The 15,920-nt window shown below is 39.7% G+C and overlaps 1 protein-coding gene across 2 annotated transcripts in view; it reads right to left on the minus strand.

Moving 5' to 3' along the window:
* The window catches only part of PGM5 (phosphoglucomutase 5), a 79,038-nt gene that overhangs the window by 7,524 nt on the left and 55,594 nt on the right, over positions 1 to 15,920 (minus strand). For both annotated transcript variants that reach the window (XM_072860138.1, XM_072860139.1), the window contains 3 exons: positions 13,176 to 13,311; positions 12,014 to 12,197; positions 5,834 to 5,968 (listed from right to left, as the gene is read on the minus strand). In XM_072860138.1, coding sequence (XP_072716239.1) covers positions 5,834 to 5,968; positions 12,014 to 12,197; positions 13,176 to 13,311 — 455 coding nt within the window. The remainder of the gene's footprint in view (positions 1 to 5,833; positions 5,969 to 12,013; positions 12,198 to 13,175; positions 13,312 to 15,920) is intronic.

Below are 15,920 nucleotides of genomic sequence, written 5' to 3' on the forward strand. Positions count from 1 at the left end.
CAAATAATTACTTGATCCATAAAATGAGGCTATAAATGAGCCTAAAGGTCAATAAACTCTTATTTTAGTACTTCATGCCCATTGAACATACCTCTAGATTTTCCATCTGTGTTAAATTTAGCACAGCCAATAACTCTATTAACTTCAGAAAAAGATACATGCCAATGCATAAAGGTCCAAGACTTCAGGTAGAGGCCTCTCATTTGTTATAATGAACTGAACTTTCTGAAATTGCTAGTTGGATGCCTATTTGACCGGTTAAAACAAAAGAAATAGTATTTTTAAGGAAATCTTCCAAGTTAGCTGGAAAGCAATTTTCTCAGGAATGCACAGTGATGAGAGGCATCACCAGTGACAAGGATCATCAACAGAGTGGTCTTTCATTCTAAGGGGAACACTCCAGTTTTAGAAAAGCATTGGGCATTGTTTTCAAGACTTTGTTTTAGAACTAGATTGCATCACCACTATAAATTCCATAATTTTAAAATGCTTACACTGAATTGTTTTCAATATAGTTTGCACAGAGCATGATCGTAATTTTTCTTTATTGCTCCTGGTTTTTACTCCTGTTGGTACTGGCTTATAGGAAGAACTGAACTACTCATGGAAAAAAAAGTAGCCACTCCTTATCTCCCAGGTGACCATGAAATTGCTTCTGCCAGTTTCCTTCAATGGATTGCTCAACAGCCAGAAGCCACCGCTATTCACATTTATCTATGACCTCAGACTTCTAATTATTGGCATATTTTACTACTTTCCGTTGGACTCTTATTTTGTTTATCAGGCAGTTGTCTATGCTTAATTTATTCTAGGTGGAAAGTATTAGCAATTAATTGTATGAAAGACGCTACTAAAATAAGATTTGGGTGACCCTTACATTCATTAACAGCTACTGTTTGGCCTACATATAAATTGGCACAAAAGGTCCTTATGAGCCTTGCTTCTGTCTGGTTACAAGAATGCTCTTACAGAAGCTCTAATGTTTCTGAAGGAAAATAGACACTTAAAGGCAATAAGGCCTGAAAATCAGCTCTTCCTGTAAGATTGTGGAAAGTTACACAGTACTGAAGCACAATAAAGTATGAAGAGAGCTTCACTTGAGCACCACTCACTTGAATGTCTCCCTGGGGCCAAAATTAAAAGGCACAGCTTTGAGCAGCCCCAATAGTGCTTCAAAGTACATCAGGCTTTCTGATGGGTATCAAACCAAAGTAGGGCCTACAGCTAGCACTCTCATGGTAGTTGAACCTGGATGATATTGAGCATTGTTACAGATCTTTGTCCAAATTTTATTCTGGACAAGGGTTCATCATAGAACAGCCCAGGTTGGAAGGGACTGTGAAAGATCATTTGGTCCAGCCTTTTGTGAGAAAGGATTTACAGTCATCCATAGAAATACAGCACCTTTAATGTGAATGATTAATTCTGTCTACCTCAAGTGAACAGTTGTTTTTAAAAGAAATGTACTTGTATATATTGTCTTTACAATATGTCTCAGTTAACACTTAACTCAGAAAGTGCCATAATGTCACACTGGTGTTTCAGGACAATATGCATGTCTCAGCATGCATACTGGAAGGTGTGGTTTAGATTTCTGCTTATCTGTGGAAGATTTACCATCAACAGTTACACTGTCAAAGAGAACAGAAGCAAACTAGAAAAATGTGAAAACTGCTGAAAAGTTGGCTGATTAATTTTGGAAAAGGCTTTGTCTGAAAGGAAAGGGGAAAAAAAGGACACTAATATGAGGCAAATGCAAGCTAGATACCATAATGGTTCCACAAAATGGCACTGTAACTACCAATATAAATGAGCTGTCTATCAAGACAGAGAGATTTATTTCTTGTGAAAAAGAGCCAAAAAGATGACTTAGGGTACTTTTGCCTTTTGTTTCAGGTATTGACTGCAATTGTCAACAGGCAAAAACATGGAGCAATGCAAAGCATTCATCATGTACTTGTCTATATAAACAACAAAAAGAAGGTACTAGAAGGAGGCGGTCCAATAAGCAGAAGCAACCAAGTGTTCACTTAAGCAGCCAATCATCAAATAATTTTAGGTCTTGGTTTATGACATAAAAAGTATGGAAGAGAGTTTTTCCTGATCAGCTGTTCCAGGCAGAGTTCAATGATACAGAAGCTACATGTAGTCATCTACCCAACTACAAATATCAACTACACTTAAAGAAAAATAAGCATTTATCCCACATGTAACAATTTCCTTAAATACTACAGATAAGGTATATACTTTACATACTTCTTTACGTCAGTGCTCTTTGAATAACTGGTCACTTATGCATATGTTGACTATGCCCCTATTACTGAAAGTAAATAGGAAACAAAGTGATTAAAACTTCAAATCTGTCACAGCTCTTCTAGATGTACATGTGTCCAAAGCAAAGTAAACAATAAAGGAATCACATATCAGGAAAACTATGCTGCCCCTCCCAGCAATGGTGGTTTCTGAAAAAGGAGTTTGATATTCACTCTCTTCCACATATTCCACTGAAGATTATCAGATGTTCCCCTGAGAAATTTTTAGTTATTTTTGTACTAACATGAGGATCTCCTGAAATGAAATTTATGCACTCCCTTGAAATCCACCATCTGCCTGTGGGATACAATCTATGACCTCGCAGGTCCTAATGCCCTCATGTTGTTGGCAATGTATCCAGCCAGGGCAAGGAAAGAAGAGCAGTGGGAACTGTGCAATACTATACAATGAGAAACCACAGAAAGAATTTATTGCATTAATTGAGAAGAAACTGCTATTTGTCCCAGATTTTGTGCTCATGGCAAGAGATGAGGAGGGTGTTTACAGTACTATGCATTTCCTGAGGCAGTCTGGATGTTAAAATGTCTGTCTGCACTGCATGAATGCAGGAAAGTCCCTGCAACAAGTTTCAAGGTAATGACGTTCCTACCCCTGGGATTATCTGTTCACTAGTGAATACCCTGGATAAACAGCCAAAAGTGTAACCAGCTGATAGGCTCTGGTACGTGTATAGAAAAGAACCTTCCAGCCTTTTTTCTGACCCTAGGAATAATGGACCCTTTTGGTCTAGAATAAAAGACCAGACTCTGAAAGCCCTGAGGGCAGTGATAAGCCCTCCTGGCCTTGCCCAGTCTCCCCTGAGGACTCCCCCCTGCACCCTGCCCATGGGCTCACACGTCCCATTCCAGCCTGCCCCAGGGGTATTATTCCCTGCCTGCGCTATGCTGTAGGAGGGCTTGTCTCCAAACTCATCTCTAGTTCTGCTGCCTGGGTGGACCTCAGACCTGTGCTATAGGTAGCTTCTTTCCCTAAAGGACCCCTTGGATGTACATTATAGCTTGTCTCCAGTTCTGACTTTGACCCTGTCTCCTGGATGGACACACACTGTTGCCTTGTCTCCAGCCCTGTCTCTGGTCCCATCTCCTGCTGCTCCAGACGGACCCTGAACCTGACCCATCACTTGCCCTGTCTGGGATGGTAGATGGAGCTTGTATCAGAGCCTTGCTCTGCCTGCTCCACTTGTCTGCTGTGGGACTGTCCCCTGGACAATGAGGGCACTGCCTGTGCTGTAGCTGCTCTGGGTGCCTGGCTCCTATCACCTTGTGCAGCAGCCCCATTCTTGCTGCTCCCTGGACAGCCTGTGCTGCTGGTGAGACCACTAGACCTTACAGTGGACTTTACGCAACTCTCTCAAGCAAATCAATGCAGAACAGAGATGAAATGTAATGGTAGGGCAGCACATTCCTCATTTTTTGAGAATAACCTCTGCTCCCTCAATCTAGTCCCTTCACAAGTGGAAAATTCACTGGGAACATTTGCTATTTTCCACTCATTTAAAAAACCAAGTGTTAAATACTGGGCATTGATTGTAGGTTACTTTAGGAGACACCCAAGTCTAAACTCTGCCAGCACATCACTTCTCTCATATTGCATACCTTGTAACAAGTAGAACAATCTGTTTATGCAAAAAGGACTCCATTTTAAAAGGCACATTCTCATTTGTAATTAAATAGTCAAAAGTTTAGCTAGATGAATGCTGCAAGTATATGCTCTATTGTTTTCTAGTATTTTTTGTTGGGATTCGTTATACAGGAAACATGTTCAGATCACACTTTCTGTGTCACATATCACAAGGTTACTGTAAGTCCACTGCAAAGCTCTAAAATGAACTCTTAGTCTGTCTCTTACCATGACTTATTTTCATTTCATCTATGCCTTGCCTACATAGCACAAAGAACCATATTTAAAATGGTCAGCTTAATTGCAACTGATAAACAATTTGTGCTGTAACAAAATTTGACATAGCTGTGGTGCGTTGACCTTGGCTGGCTGCCAGGTGCCCACCAAGCTGCTCTATCACTCCCCCTCTATTCTTCACTGACCTTGGTGTCTGCAGAGTTGTTTCTCCCACATATTATCACTCCTCCCTCCCTGCTGCTGTTTCACAGCGTTTTTTACCCTTCTTAAACATGTTATCACAGAGGGACTACCAACATAGCTGATTGGCTCAGCTTTGGCCAGTGGTGGATCCATATAGGAGCCAGCTGGAACTGGGTCTGTTCGACATGGGGGCAGCTTCTGGTGCCTTCTCACAGAAGCCACCCCTGCAGCCCCCCCACTACAAAAACCTTGCCATGGAAACCCAACACGGTAGCAAGTCCGAATGGGGTTGTAGCAGTGTTCTTCCTTGGTCAAAATATATTTATAACCCTGCTAGCTGGCTAAACCTGGATGCACAGAAAAACAATAAAATGGCTAAAAAGTGGTCCTTTACTCTGTTGGAGGCTTAACATTGTGAGTATTCTATCTAAGGCGTTACTGAGGATGCAAACTGTTTCTTTAAGAAAAAGCAAATACAATGAATAGCTCACATCTGCAGGAATGGAGTCTGCAGCATTTCTGGAAAAACTGAAGCACTTTTCATGACTGATAGACAATTGTTCAATAGCATAAGAAGAAACTCGCTAAGTTTATGGTGGGAACCTGGTGAAAAAACAATGTCAAACATTTACCTAGGGTTCAAATGCATTTCACAGCTTTTATGTTTTCGGAAATTTGCATTTGCATTCCAGTCATGAATAGACAACTACATGGGACTTCAAACTACAGGGTTTTGATTTACTACAAGCCAAATGCTTATGCTCTCTTCCATGAAACATCCTTAGTCCTCTCTTGTTGTATATCACAGCATGAAGGTGTTTTACTGGGAAAAATCTGAGAGTTCAAAATGTGATTTATATTATGAATTGGTTTAGGCGTCTGCTGGACTATACTGCAACTTGCTCTCAACCTTTACTCTTCTTAGGAAAGAGTCTGGTTATGATATGAGATAATTCTCAGACAGCTGCAAGTCTTTCCCTTACAAGGAATCCCTACATTGTTTAGACTCTGGAATCCATATTTCCCAACTGTACTCTCATCATGAGGAATCCCTGGGATGCCATAACTCAGTGATACCCAGATAACCTGCTTGAAAAATAATTATCTTTTTTTAATACGTTCTATAACCCAGACTACAACACTTGCAAAAAAATGTGTGAAAAATTAAAAGTAGCAATGGCTTCTCTTAATAGACTGAAAGTCATAGCCCAGCATTTATCAACGGGCATCTCAGCCCTTGACATTCCTGTTGTGTTAGATATTACACAAATGTATACTAAAACTGCTGGTCCTGCCTCAAAACGTGTACCATCACATGATTAGGAAAATCATCCATAAACACAGTAAACAGGGGTCAAAGTGATGAGTGTTCCTTCTGCTTAAAGATGAAAACCTGTAGCCATTGCTGTTACAGAGGAAGTACATTACTTATCGACTTACTACAATGCTACTGCATTACCTGTGGTTCCTTATTGTGTTGGCTAGGATCCTTTTCATAACTCTCTGCATAGATCCGGAGAGTAGCTCTCACGTGGCTAGAAGCACTCATTCTGAAGATGAGCCTGGAAGCATCTGAAAAAATAATCCGCAGCCCCTATAGGAAAAGAATGAGCAGCATATATGTAAGATGGCAGTACCTTTACAAATCACAGTTCACTGCTTTAAAATAAAAAGTGAAAGGAAGAGTCATTTGGATGCAATTCCTCTTTCCCTGTAACTTTGGACAACTCATTTATTACTCTTTTTTCCCCCCCTCTACAGACTAGAAATGATGCTGTGTATTCCCTCCCACTCATAACAAGGACTCTCTTACTGCTGTTTTTATTTTCTTTAGCTGATTTGTTCTTGTTCTGTGTGGCAGAGCACAAAATCAGTGGCCTGAGAAATAGTTAGAAGATCAGCAAGGATCAGTGGCCTAAGAAATAGCTACAGAATCCCAGGATCAAAAACCAGTTGTCAGTAGTGAATACAAAAGACAGGATCAGTTGCTACCCCTCATAGACCATGAATCAATATCTGATTACAAGAATTTCAACAAGAGTCTGTAGTACAACTTGGGAAACTTAACTTAAGGTGTTAATTAATTTCAAGTACACTAATTAATGCACATTAACTGTGCATAGAATAAAAAGGATTTATTATTAATTAACTGTGAATTTGCTCTTTGCGCCCATCTTCACCTCTTTTTTTCTTTCCTCCTCCCCGTTTCGTACTGTATATATGAACACACTCTTCTACAGACCACAGACCATATACTTGGATCCACAGTCAACTAGACTTGCTGTACCGGAAGGCCATTAAGGCCAAAGGACTAAATTGCACAGTTAAATAGTTGTAGTGTTTCAATACTCTACCAATTCTGCACTAACACGCAGTCTAGTTCCCTTTCTTAGGTCCCTAAATGGTACCTAAGGGTACCATTTAACCCTTAGGCTAAGTGCCACCTCTGCTATGCCACTGAACTTTATTTCCCCTTTTAGTCCTGCTGTTGGCATATGCCTAGTGCATAAACTGAGATCCTTGCTACTTTTGCTTAAGGGGCAGTAAATCATCAAAAAATGAGAGAAGATAATTAAGAGAGAAGCATTTTATTCTTCCAGTTTTATCAACTGCTTGAGAAGACACTGATGTTAGCAACACAGTGCTCCAATATTCTACAGAATAAGTAGAAAACTTTGTTTCCTCTGGTATACGTCAAAACATCTTCAGCACCATGTAAAGCATTGTTTGGCTGATAATTACAGAATCATAGAATGGTTTGTGTTGGAAGCGACCTTTAAAGGCCTAGTCCAACCCCCCTGCAATGAGCAGGGACATCTTCCACTAGATCAGGTTGCTCAGAGCCCCGTCCAACCTGACCTTGAATGTTTCCAGGGATGGGGCATCTACCACCTCTCTGGGCAACCTGTTCCAGGGTTTCACCACCCTCACTGTAAAAAAATTCCTCATTATATCTAGTCTGAATCTTCCCTCCTTTAGTTTAAAACGATTACCCTTGTCCTATTGCTAGAGACCCTACTAAAAAGTTTGTCCCCATCTTTCTTACAAGCCCCCTTTAAGTACTGAAAGGCTGCAATAGGGTCTCCCTGCAGCCTTCTCTTCTCCAGGCTGAACAACCCCAACTCTCTCAGCCTTTCCTTATAGGAGAGGTGTTCCAGCCCTCAGATCATTTTTGTGGCCCTCCTCTGGACCCTCCAACAGGTCCATGTCTTTCCTGTGTAATGCCCATTAACACTAGAAAATATACAACAGGAAAATATCCTACATGGATAAAGTGTTAGATTAGATGGCCTAAGAGATATTTTCCACCTCTAACTTTGGTGATACCATGAAACTTTTTTTAGCTGCCAGTATGGTATTATATATTAATTTTAACATGTATTGGCAACATAAATGTATCTAGTAGTCTCAATATGTACAGCATAAGTGACAAACAGAAATAATTTACATTCAGAAGATTGAGCTTTAGATCCTGTTTTTCTAATATTTGCTATTAAGTCAACTTTGTAATGAGATGGTTCAGTTGATGCTGATCAACTGACCAGGCCTAGCAACTCCCACAATGACATGACTAGCACGACCACTTGAATACTTTTCCACATATTCCATGTTTATCTGGCAATAATAACAAGCCATCTTGGTTTAGTACATCTGAAGTCTCACCACTCATTAAATTATGGTCTTTGGAATAAAAGGACTTATAAACACTCCTCATAACTCTTCCCATAACTTTATGATGCAAAAATGCTCCACCAAACTACAGTGTCTGCAGCCAGTTTGATGTTACAGTTAACGTCACTTGGGATATTTATGCAAGGTATATAGACACACAACCAACATTCAGACAGTTCACTGTACTACTTCTGAGCTTATTATTTTATTTATTTTGCCTTTCTCAGGGACACATGACTGACAGTATTGATTTTCACACACTCATGATGACAGCTAATATTTGTCTGTAAGATTAGGATTCCTGCCATAGAGCTGAAAATACTCTGTAAAAGGGAATTACAGAGACACCGTGGCTGTACTCCTTAAAAACAATAATCCTAAGTGACAGGGAGAAATCATATGCTAAGGAAACAATGGCCTTCAGAGCTGGACTGTCAAAGTCAACTTTTAAAGTCACAATATTTACAGCTGGAGGTTTAGTTTAACTCATTTTTCAGACAGCCCAGCAGCAAAAAATCTGACTGTTGACTCTCCCTTGGAAACAGTGATTTAAACACTAGCAAAGCTTTTCACTCAGGAAGGCCACAGAAATTAATGAGAGCTATTAAATTTTTTGTATTCCTCACTGTTTTCTGGAAATTATACCTAAAAGCTGTGAGTTACAAATATTTGTTAAAGCCAAAAAACCCAGACAAAAACACTGTTACCAAATAAATACGAAAAAGCATTGCCTGGAGAATAACCTGTGACTCTACATCTTGTGTAAAGACAATACCAAACAGGTTTTCCACGCTTGTTACAGAATACCCAGTATAACATACAAAAGTTTTCCTTTTTGACATTTTTGGGCTTTTGTGGTCAGCAAGGTCAAAGCAAGCTGGTGAAATTGCAAGCAGCCTACTTACTGTTTGTCATGATGGTATTTTTTCACCTGACACAAGCTCCGTTAATTTAAAGCCACATATTTGCTATTTAATATACAGAAGGTGTCAGCTCCATGAAACATGAAATTTTCTATGCAGAATTTATAAACCAACACAAGAGGAAAAGAAAGAAGAGTAACACACTGAAAAGCCCACAGGACAGAATAACTTCTAGTCTTCATAAAACAGGACAGACTATTTGTCACTAACAAGAATAATGTTTTCTTATGGGAATAGATTTTTTTTTTTTTCTGGAAGGAAGCAGATGAAAAGATTCAGTACAGCTCCCACACTGAACATCTGCAGATATTTATTTTAGGCAAATTGGGCCTGCTAATGGATATTAATGAGCTGTGTGGAAACTCTGAAACAAAATTATGTTCCATGATTAACCCACTGGCTTTGAAGCTGATGTGATGGAGCTAGTGCTTCACAGGGATTTCTCTCTTTTACATTACAATCCAGTTAAACAGCCTACTGATGTATTAGTACCTATGAAGCAGTCAGAAAACTAAACCTAGTACATATTGTACTATGTAGTTTGGTTTCCAGTGGTTTGGGGTTTTTTTCAGTTACCAATTTCATAATTAAATAAATAACAATAAATTAGCATAATAAGTTAGCATGAACAAGACTAAGCAGCAAACTTAAAGCAAAATATCTTAGGATTTCAAAAAAGATTATTTAAGTATAATGGCAGGGAGTAACACCAGTAGAAAACCTAGCCTAGCAGCAACATATTAGACACAGAGACATATACATAAATTAGGAGCATGTAAAAGGGCTATCCTTCTACTTCAAAATACTGCAATTATCACAATTTTTATTTGCTCCTCTACAGACCCTTGAGTGTCCCCTAGGCATAGCAGGCCACTCTCACTACTCTGACAGGAAATACCTTATCACTGATATACGATTGAAATACCATTCTGAACAGAGAAGAATTTTTGCCTTATCTCTGGAGAGTTATCTGAAATAACTTTTTTCCAACTTTTCCAATGCCTGTTTCCTGACTCTTGCTCAAACTGAAATGCAAAAAAACCAAGACTACAGGCAGAGCCCTTTGCATCCCAAATCTAATGAAGGAGCAAGAAGACCTTAATTAACTTTTAATAACAAAACTCCAGAGTTTTATTCTGTGAATCTCAGAATGTAAGAACGCTTCATTACAGAGCTCAAAGTGAACCATTATAATGGGCAACTTGTACTTCTTATCCTTCTAATGCAAATTTCACAGGAAAATGCAACTGGTCCAATTTCTGGCTTGCAGGATCCTCAGGAGCAGCACTATTATGTGCTCATGTGCGCAAAGGCTAGCACAATATGACTTTAAAAATGAAAACAGTCTTCAAGAACAGCAGAACGTTTCATTTAATTTTATGCCTTATTATTGCACTGTGATAAACAATAGTCAGGGGTTTCAATAGTAAGAACGAATTAGAAGCTACAGTCTGGGTGTACTGTTTGCTGCCTATTTTGTTGTTGCTGTGTTTGTTTTCTGAACCTGCTGTTTATTAACATTGATTAATTATCATCTAGCCAGCTTCTTATTCATGAGATATAGTGCAGTTAAACTGAATATAAATCTCTCTCCCCTGCCTACTGGGGAACAAAACTTTGAACAAGTTCCTGAAAACACAGCTGGAAAATCTGCATGAAGCTCATGACAGTCAGAAAGAGGCACCTGCATTTACATGAAGAGCAAGCTACCTGAGGAAAATGGCAGCAGTGAACTGGTGTTTCATTTGCATGGATCAATGTCCTCTTTATTTTATTGTGCTTGGAGAATCCCACTGAGACTGCAGACACATGGAATGTGTCCTTGCCAAAAGACAAACTGGTTGAACTCTGCTCTCAATGAATACGTGCTTCTCCCTATGAAAAGACATGCTTTCTGGTTTTATGGGCTCACTTTCAGAGTCCATCTGAAAACAGGCCAAGTCATGTTTCTCTGTTTGTGTTACATGGTGATATGATTAGCAGTTATATTCCAATTTAGGACAAGGTCTTTGGATTAAAATTAAGGGAAAGAAAAGTGCACTGAAAATTCACAAGCTGTTTTTTAAAAGTACAAGGGCCACAAGTCTGCCGTGCCTGTAATTTTCCAGTGGACTTGGATATGACAATATCCTCGTATCTCGTTTCAGCAGTAATATGCACAAAGAGAGTAGCTCAGTGGCAGGTGGGCTGCCTATATTTTCTGGATGCAATGGAAACTATAAAGACTCCGAGCAGAATGGCATGACAATAGTTTTAATGGCTTGTAATATCATTTGCTAGGGTCTGGTCAGGTCAAGTAATTTACAAACCAGAGAAACTAGGACAATAAAAATAAACAGCATAAAATCAGAACACATTTTAATATGAGTCATAGCTCATATTCAAGATGTTTGAATATACATTTACACCTAGCAAAAGTACATGGTTAGTTTTGAGATCATCATGAATTTCAGAACACTGAAGGCTCAGTTTGAACTGCAGTTCTCTATACCTAAGGAATCTGATTATGGGCACAGCCCAGAAGGAACACAGAATCAGTCATTTGGGCTAGAGAAGTCAAACGTGCCCACATATGGTACAATCCACTAAAGTCTTCTGCATGCTATTGGCTACAACAGCTATTGTGCCTTAATTATGCAAACCCTGTGGGTCACCAAGAGCAAGAAAATTTTAACTTTTTTTGTAATGTATAGCAAGTGGAGATTTCAGATAGAAAATAGAAAAAGGAGAGACTGTCTTTCTAAATGACACTTCACATTGTTCAGGAAAGGGAACCCCCCCATACGTGCATTGCTGTCAACAGGGACTCCATCCTCTCCTACATTCTCTGTGACACTACTACCTCCAGTTATGCACAGCAAATGCAAGCTAAACCAGAGGTGGATTATCTTATCCAGACCGAGCTACTCTGAAGTAGGAAATGCAGTATCTATCAGAGCAAAGAAAACACCATCCTATAAATAAATGGAGAGGCTTGCCAGCTGAACATATTAGAGACGATATGACAGTTGCAAAACTTTGCTACTCCACCACTACAGCCATACCTGTCTTTTGGTCACAGTGCCATCCACAGGATCTATGTACTCAAAGCTGTCTGTTCTTTCCACACTGTAGATATTGTTACCCACAGCAAACTGCTGATGGCTGAATGATTTGTCAGTGATCAAAGCTTCCAGGTCTCTCATTATGAAATACGCTGTTCTGGGTTCCAGTGCTTCATAATCAAACCTTGCACATATATTAAAAAAATAGAACCAAGAGGTAAGTCCCCTACAGCTGAGAAAACAGTTCTGCTTTCACAAAACTCAATATACTTACAATTAGCAATTTACTGCTTACTTCAAAAATCAGAGGTGGACCACTGAAGTATAGATGGCAAATTAAACCAGCACACGCATGCAAGTCCTGTGTGTGTGCAACACTGTGTGTGTGCACCACAGTTCTACACTGGCCACTTGACTCTGAGTCAACAGAAATCATTTGGAAAATGCACCGTTTCTAAAGTAGCATAGAAGATGTCATTGATACACAGCTAGCTTTCCAAGATTAAGGACACAATAAGCGTAGTGCCCAACAGCCAAGTGAAATAGAGAAAACTTTGCTACAATTTTTGAGGAACAGCTGTGTGCAAAAGACCTTACGGATATGTGAACTCCTCTGGATTAAGTCTATTCTGAGAGAGAGAGGCAGAAGCTAAGATGTAAACGACAGTTAGAATTCACCCTTTTGAGTCTTTAATAAAAATGAGTACACATTCAGATCTTTGGAGGAGTTCTCCTGAATTAAAAGTAGGCATAGCTCCAGTTCTCACTAAAACCCTGTCACATGGAAGCACATACAAATGCACGAGTAAATCTTGCTGGGATTTTGACGTTTTTTCAACACCATGTAATGAACTATGCCTACAGATTCCACAAGTAAATAATTCAAATCTTTCTGCCATTCGATATCAGAAAATTCAATTACTCAGATACTAGAAATGACATACACCTGCTGCTCCTTCAGTAAGTAAATAACTTCTACTGCCACTTACTCATCAGAAAAAACCTGCCTACAGAACAGTGAAGTTCTGTGGCAGATTTTTATTCTGTGGACACAGCAAATGCACACCTAAATGCAGCTGAGCACAGCTAAACAAGCCATGGTTGTAGCAGAATTGTCCTATCAACTGTGTAAGTTCCTGTGCCTTTTCCTCATTTTTCTCACCTGCAGTAGTAGTGCCGGCCAAATTTTGCCCAGTGATCCCTGACAATCTCCTCCACGCTCTGCTTTCGAGCTGCTAGGATTGAAAGCCAAACTAGCACAGCCCATAGTCCATCTTTCTCTCGAATGTGATCAGACCCTAAAGAGATATACATAAAGCACATTATTTGGTATCACGGCACATCAGAAAGCAAGGTAAAGAGGCTGGGTAAATGTCTCATTTAACTTTGTATGTCACATAACAGTAATCAACAGTACTAACCTCAGCAACTCTGATATCTTCCAGACAGACAACCAGAACTAATGTTTAAAATGTGATTTCTTTATATATGACAAAGTCCATACTCTTAAGGTTAAATAAAAAGATGTACAAGTATTTGAATAGAAATGGTAGCAGTAGGAACACATTTCTCGTCATAATTCCCGCTCACTGACATACAGGGTGTTTTCACATCTCTGGTACTGTTTTGCAGAACTGGGCTAGGTATGCAAACCCCTGGCCATGAACCACAATGTTCTGAGTTACATGAGTCAAGTTCAACAGCATCTCCTTATCTCTGCAGATGTTAATCTGTCAAGCTGCAAAGAAAGGATTTTCCCATTTCAGGAAAAATGAAGATTTCCAGAATGTGCATGACCTCCCATGAGGGCAAAAAACAAGAGTCCGAAAAAATGTTTCTGGGAAAAAAAAAAACAAAAGCAACAAACAAACCAGAGAATAGCACTTCTTCCTCTTTCTATATTTCTCCATACCTCTCAGTGGTAAAGATGTTTGGATGCTCAGATCTAAATCCCTTCCTAGGTTTATATTTATGAAGTGAGAAATTGATCCAACAATGGACACTAAGAACAATTTTGGAATAACCCACAGGATTTAGCACACACTCTCAGATGTGGGAGGTACAAGCTCAAGTCTATTATCTGAATTCAAAAGAGCACAGACTTGATCTTGTACTTCCCATGACGAAAGCCAAAATGCCAACTTGGAGTAATAGCTGCTCTGCAATAGATGTGTAACATATCTTAATCAGAAATTCTTCTATGAAGCTAAGCTTTGTTAATAATGCAATGTATCAATCAGCAAAAAGTTTCAATAAAATCAGTATTTTCTAACAAAAGATTATTTCATGGGAAGGTTCTTGGTCATCTTGGCAAGTGCCCTCTTCTTTTGGATAATTTAGAACAAGCTTCTGTGGCAATATGTATCTAACCCAGATTACAAAAAAATCACAAGGAAGCATGCATAAGAATTAACATAAAGATCCAAGACATCTGACACTCAGTAGATACTGATGACAACTATATAAGCTAATAGAGGCATCAAGTATGTGGCCATTGCTCTGGCATAATAATACTAGATTTGGTTGAAGTTTGTTAGCTGCAACCTTATCATTTTCTGTCTAGTCGCACATTATTGAAACCCTGAGTACAAAGCAAGTGCAGTAATTCACAAGTTTTGTTTCCTCCATGAATTACCTACCAATCAGGGAGGCAACCAGTTGGACTATCTGTGCCCTCAGAATATAGCTAGCAAAATTCCTCCAGAGAGGAATCTAAAAAGTCTTAGGTTGAAAACCTGTTTTATGAAGTATCCTCCTTCCTCAAACACAAAAATCCTGTGGTAGCAAGAGTGCTTTGCAGTGCTGTGGTTTTATGTAACAGCCTGCAAGGTCTACACAGTCATCTGTCAAAACGGCTGTGTTTTGCTACTGCTAGAGGACATGGTTCCCATAATATAAATTGATGCACTGAAGCTGTTAATCCTGTGAAAAACTGTCAACAGAAAATTAAAGACATATAAGGAAAACAGCAAGACGTGCGGACAGCCATTGTGATTCCTGGGGTTCAGTCTTGATGTCCATCTTCCAGTCACTGCTGCTGCCTTGGACTTGCAGCCCCTCTTCCTGGGAGACAGCAACAGCCACAGTAGCAGCTGCTACTCATACACATTTGCTAAGAGCCCATCGTCCTGGGCCTGCCACAGCTCTGCCTCCCACTTAGTCTTCTTGTGTTACGTTCAACGCCGGAGGATGTTGAACGAGACCCCCAACACCCTGAATCTAACATTAAGCAAGTTAACTACCACAGAGTTAACTAAATGCAAATCACTATTTCAGCACAATATCAGAGCTGTATAGGAACGATTACTGAAGACTTGTGAAGAGGAAAAAGACTTACATTAAGATTATGTTTGTGTCTGAGTTAGGTAATGCAGAAAACAAGGACACTGAATACTGTAGATGGATTTAAGAGCTGAGACAGATGGTAACGTTCCTTTGCATTTACGAAGTAGCTGTCATGATAGTAAGAATACTTCCTTTCTGCCACTTTTTATCTGCCTTGATCTGTCATCTGTGAGCTCTCTGCATCAAGGGCAGTCTCCTACCACAATGAGCAGAGCTATGGGCTGGTCCTGGAGGAGCTGCTGTAGGAAGAGTGACAGCTCACTCTGTTCCCTGCTCCAGAGTCCCCGGTGCTGTGAAAGCATGGACTGCCAACTAATCAGAAGAAAAAGGGCAGGGTTATTTATGAGCTCTCATATCTTTGCAAATAGCTTCAGATAAGAAAGGAAAACAAACGCCACTCCACAGGAAGTCAGCCCTTCAGACAATCAGGTCCTCGCCTTTTCTACTCCCTCGCTGCGGTAACACAGTAGGTCAGCTGAGGGATGCCTTCCACAGAAACACCAGCAATATGGGCTACAGATAATAAAGTCAGCTTACTCGTAGGCAAAGCAGACGGCATGGT

The sequence above is a fragment of the Ciconia boyciana genome, chromosome 4, assembly GCF_034638445.1.
Source record: "Ciconia boyciana chromosome 4, ASM3463844v1, whole genome shotgun sequence".
In the NCBI taxonomy this organism is placed as follows: Eukaryota; Metazoa; Chordata; class Aves; order Ciconiiformes; family Ciconiidae; genus Ciconia; species Ciconia boyciana.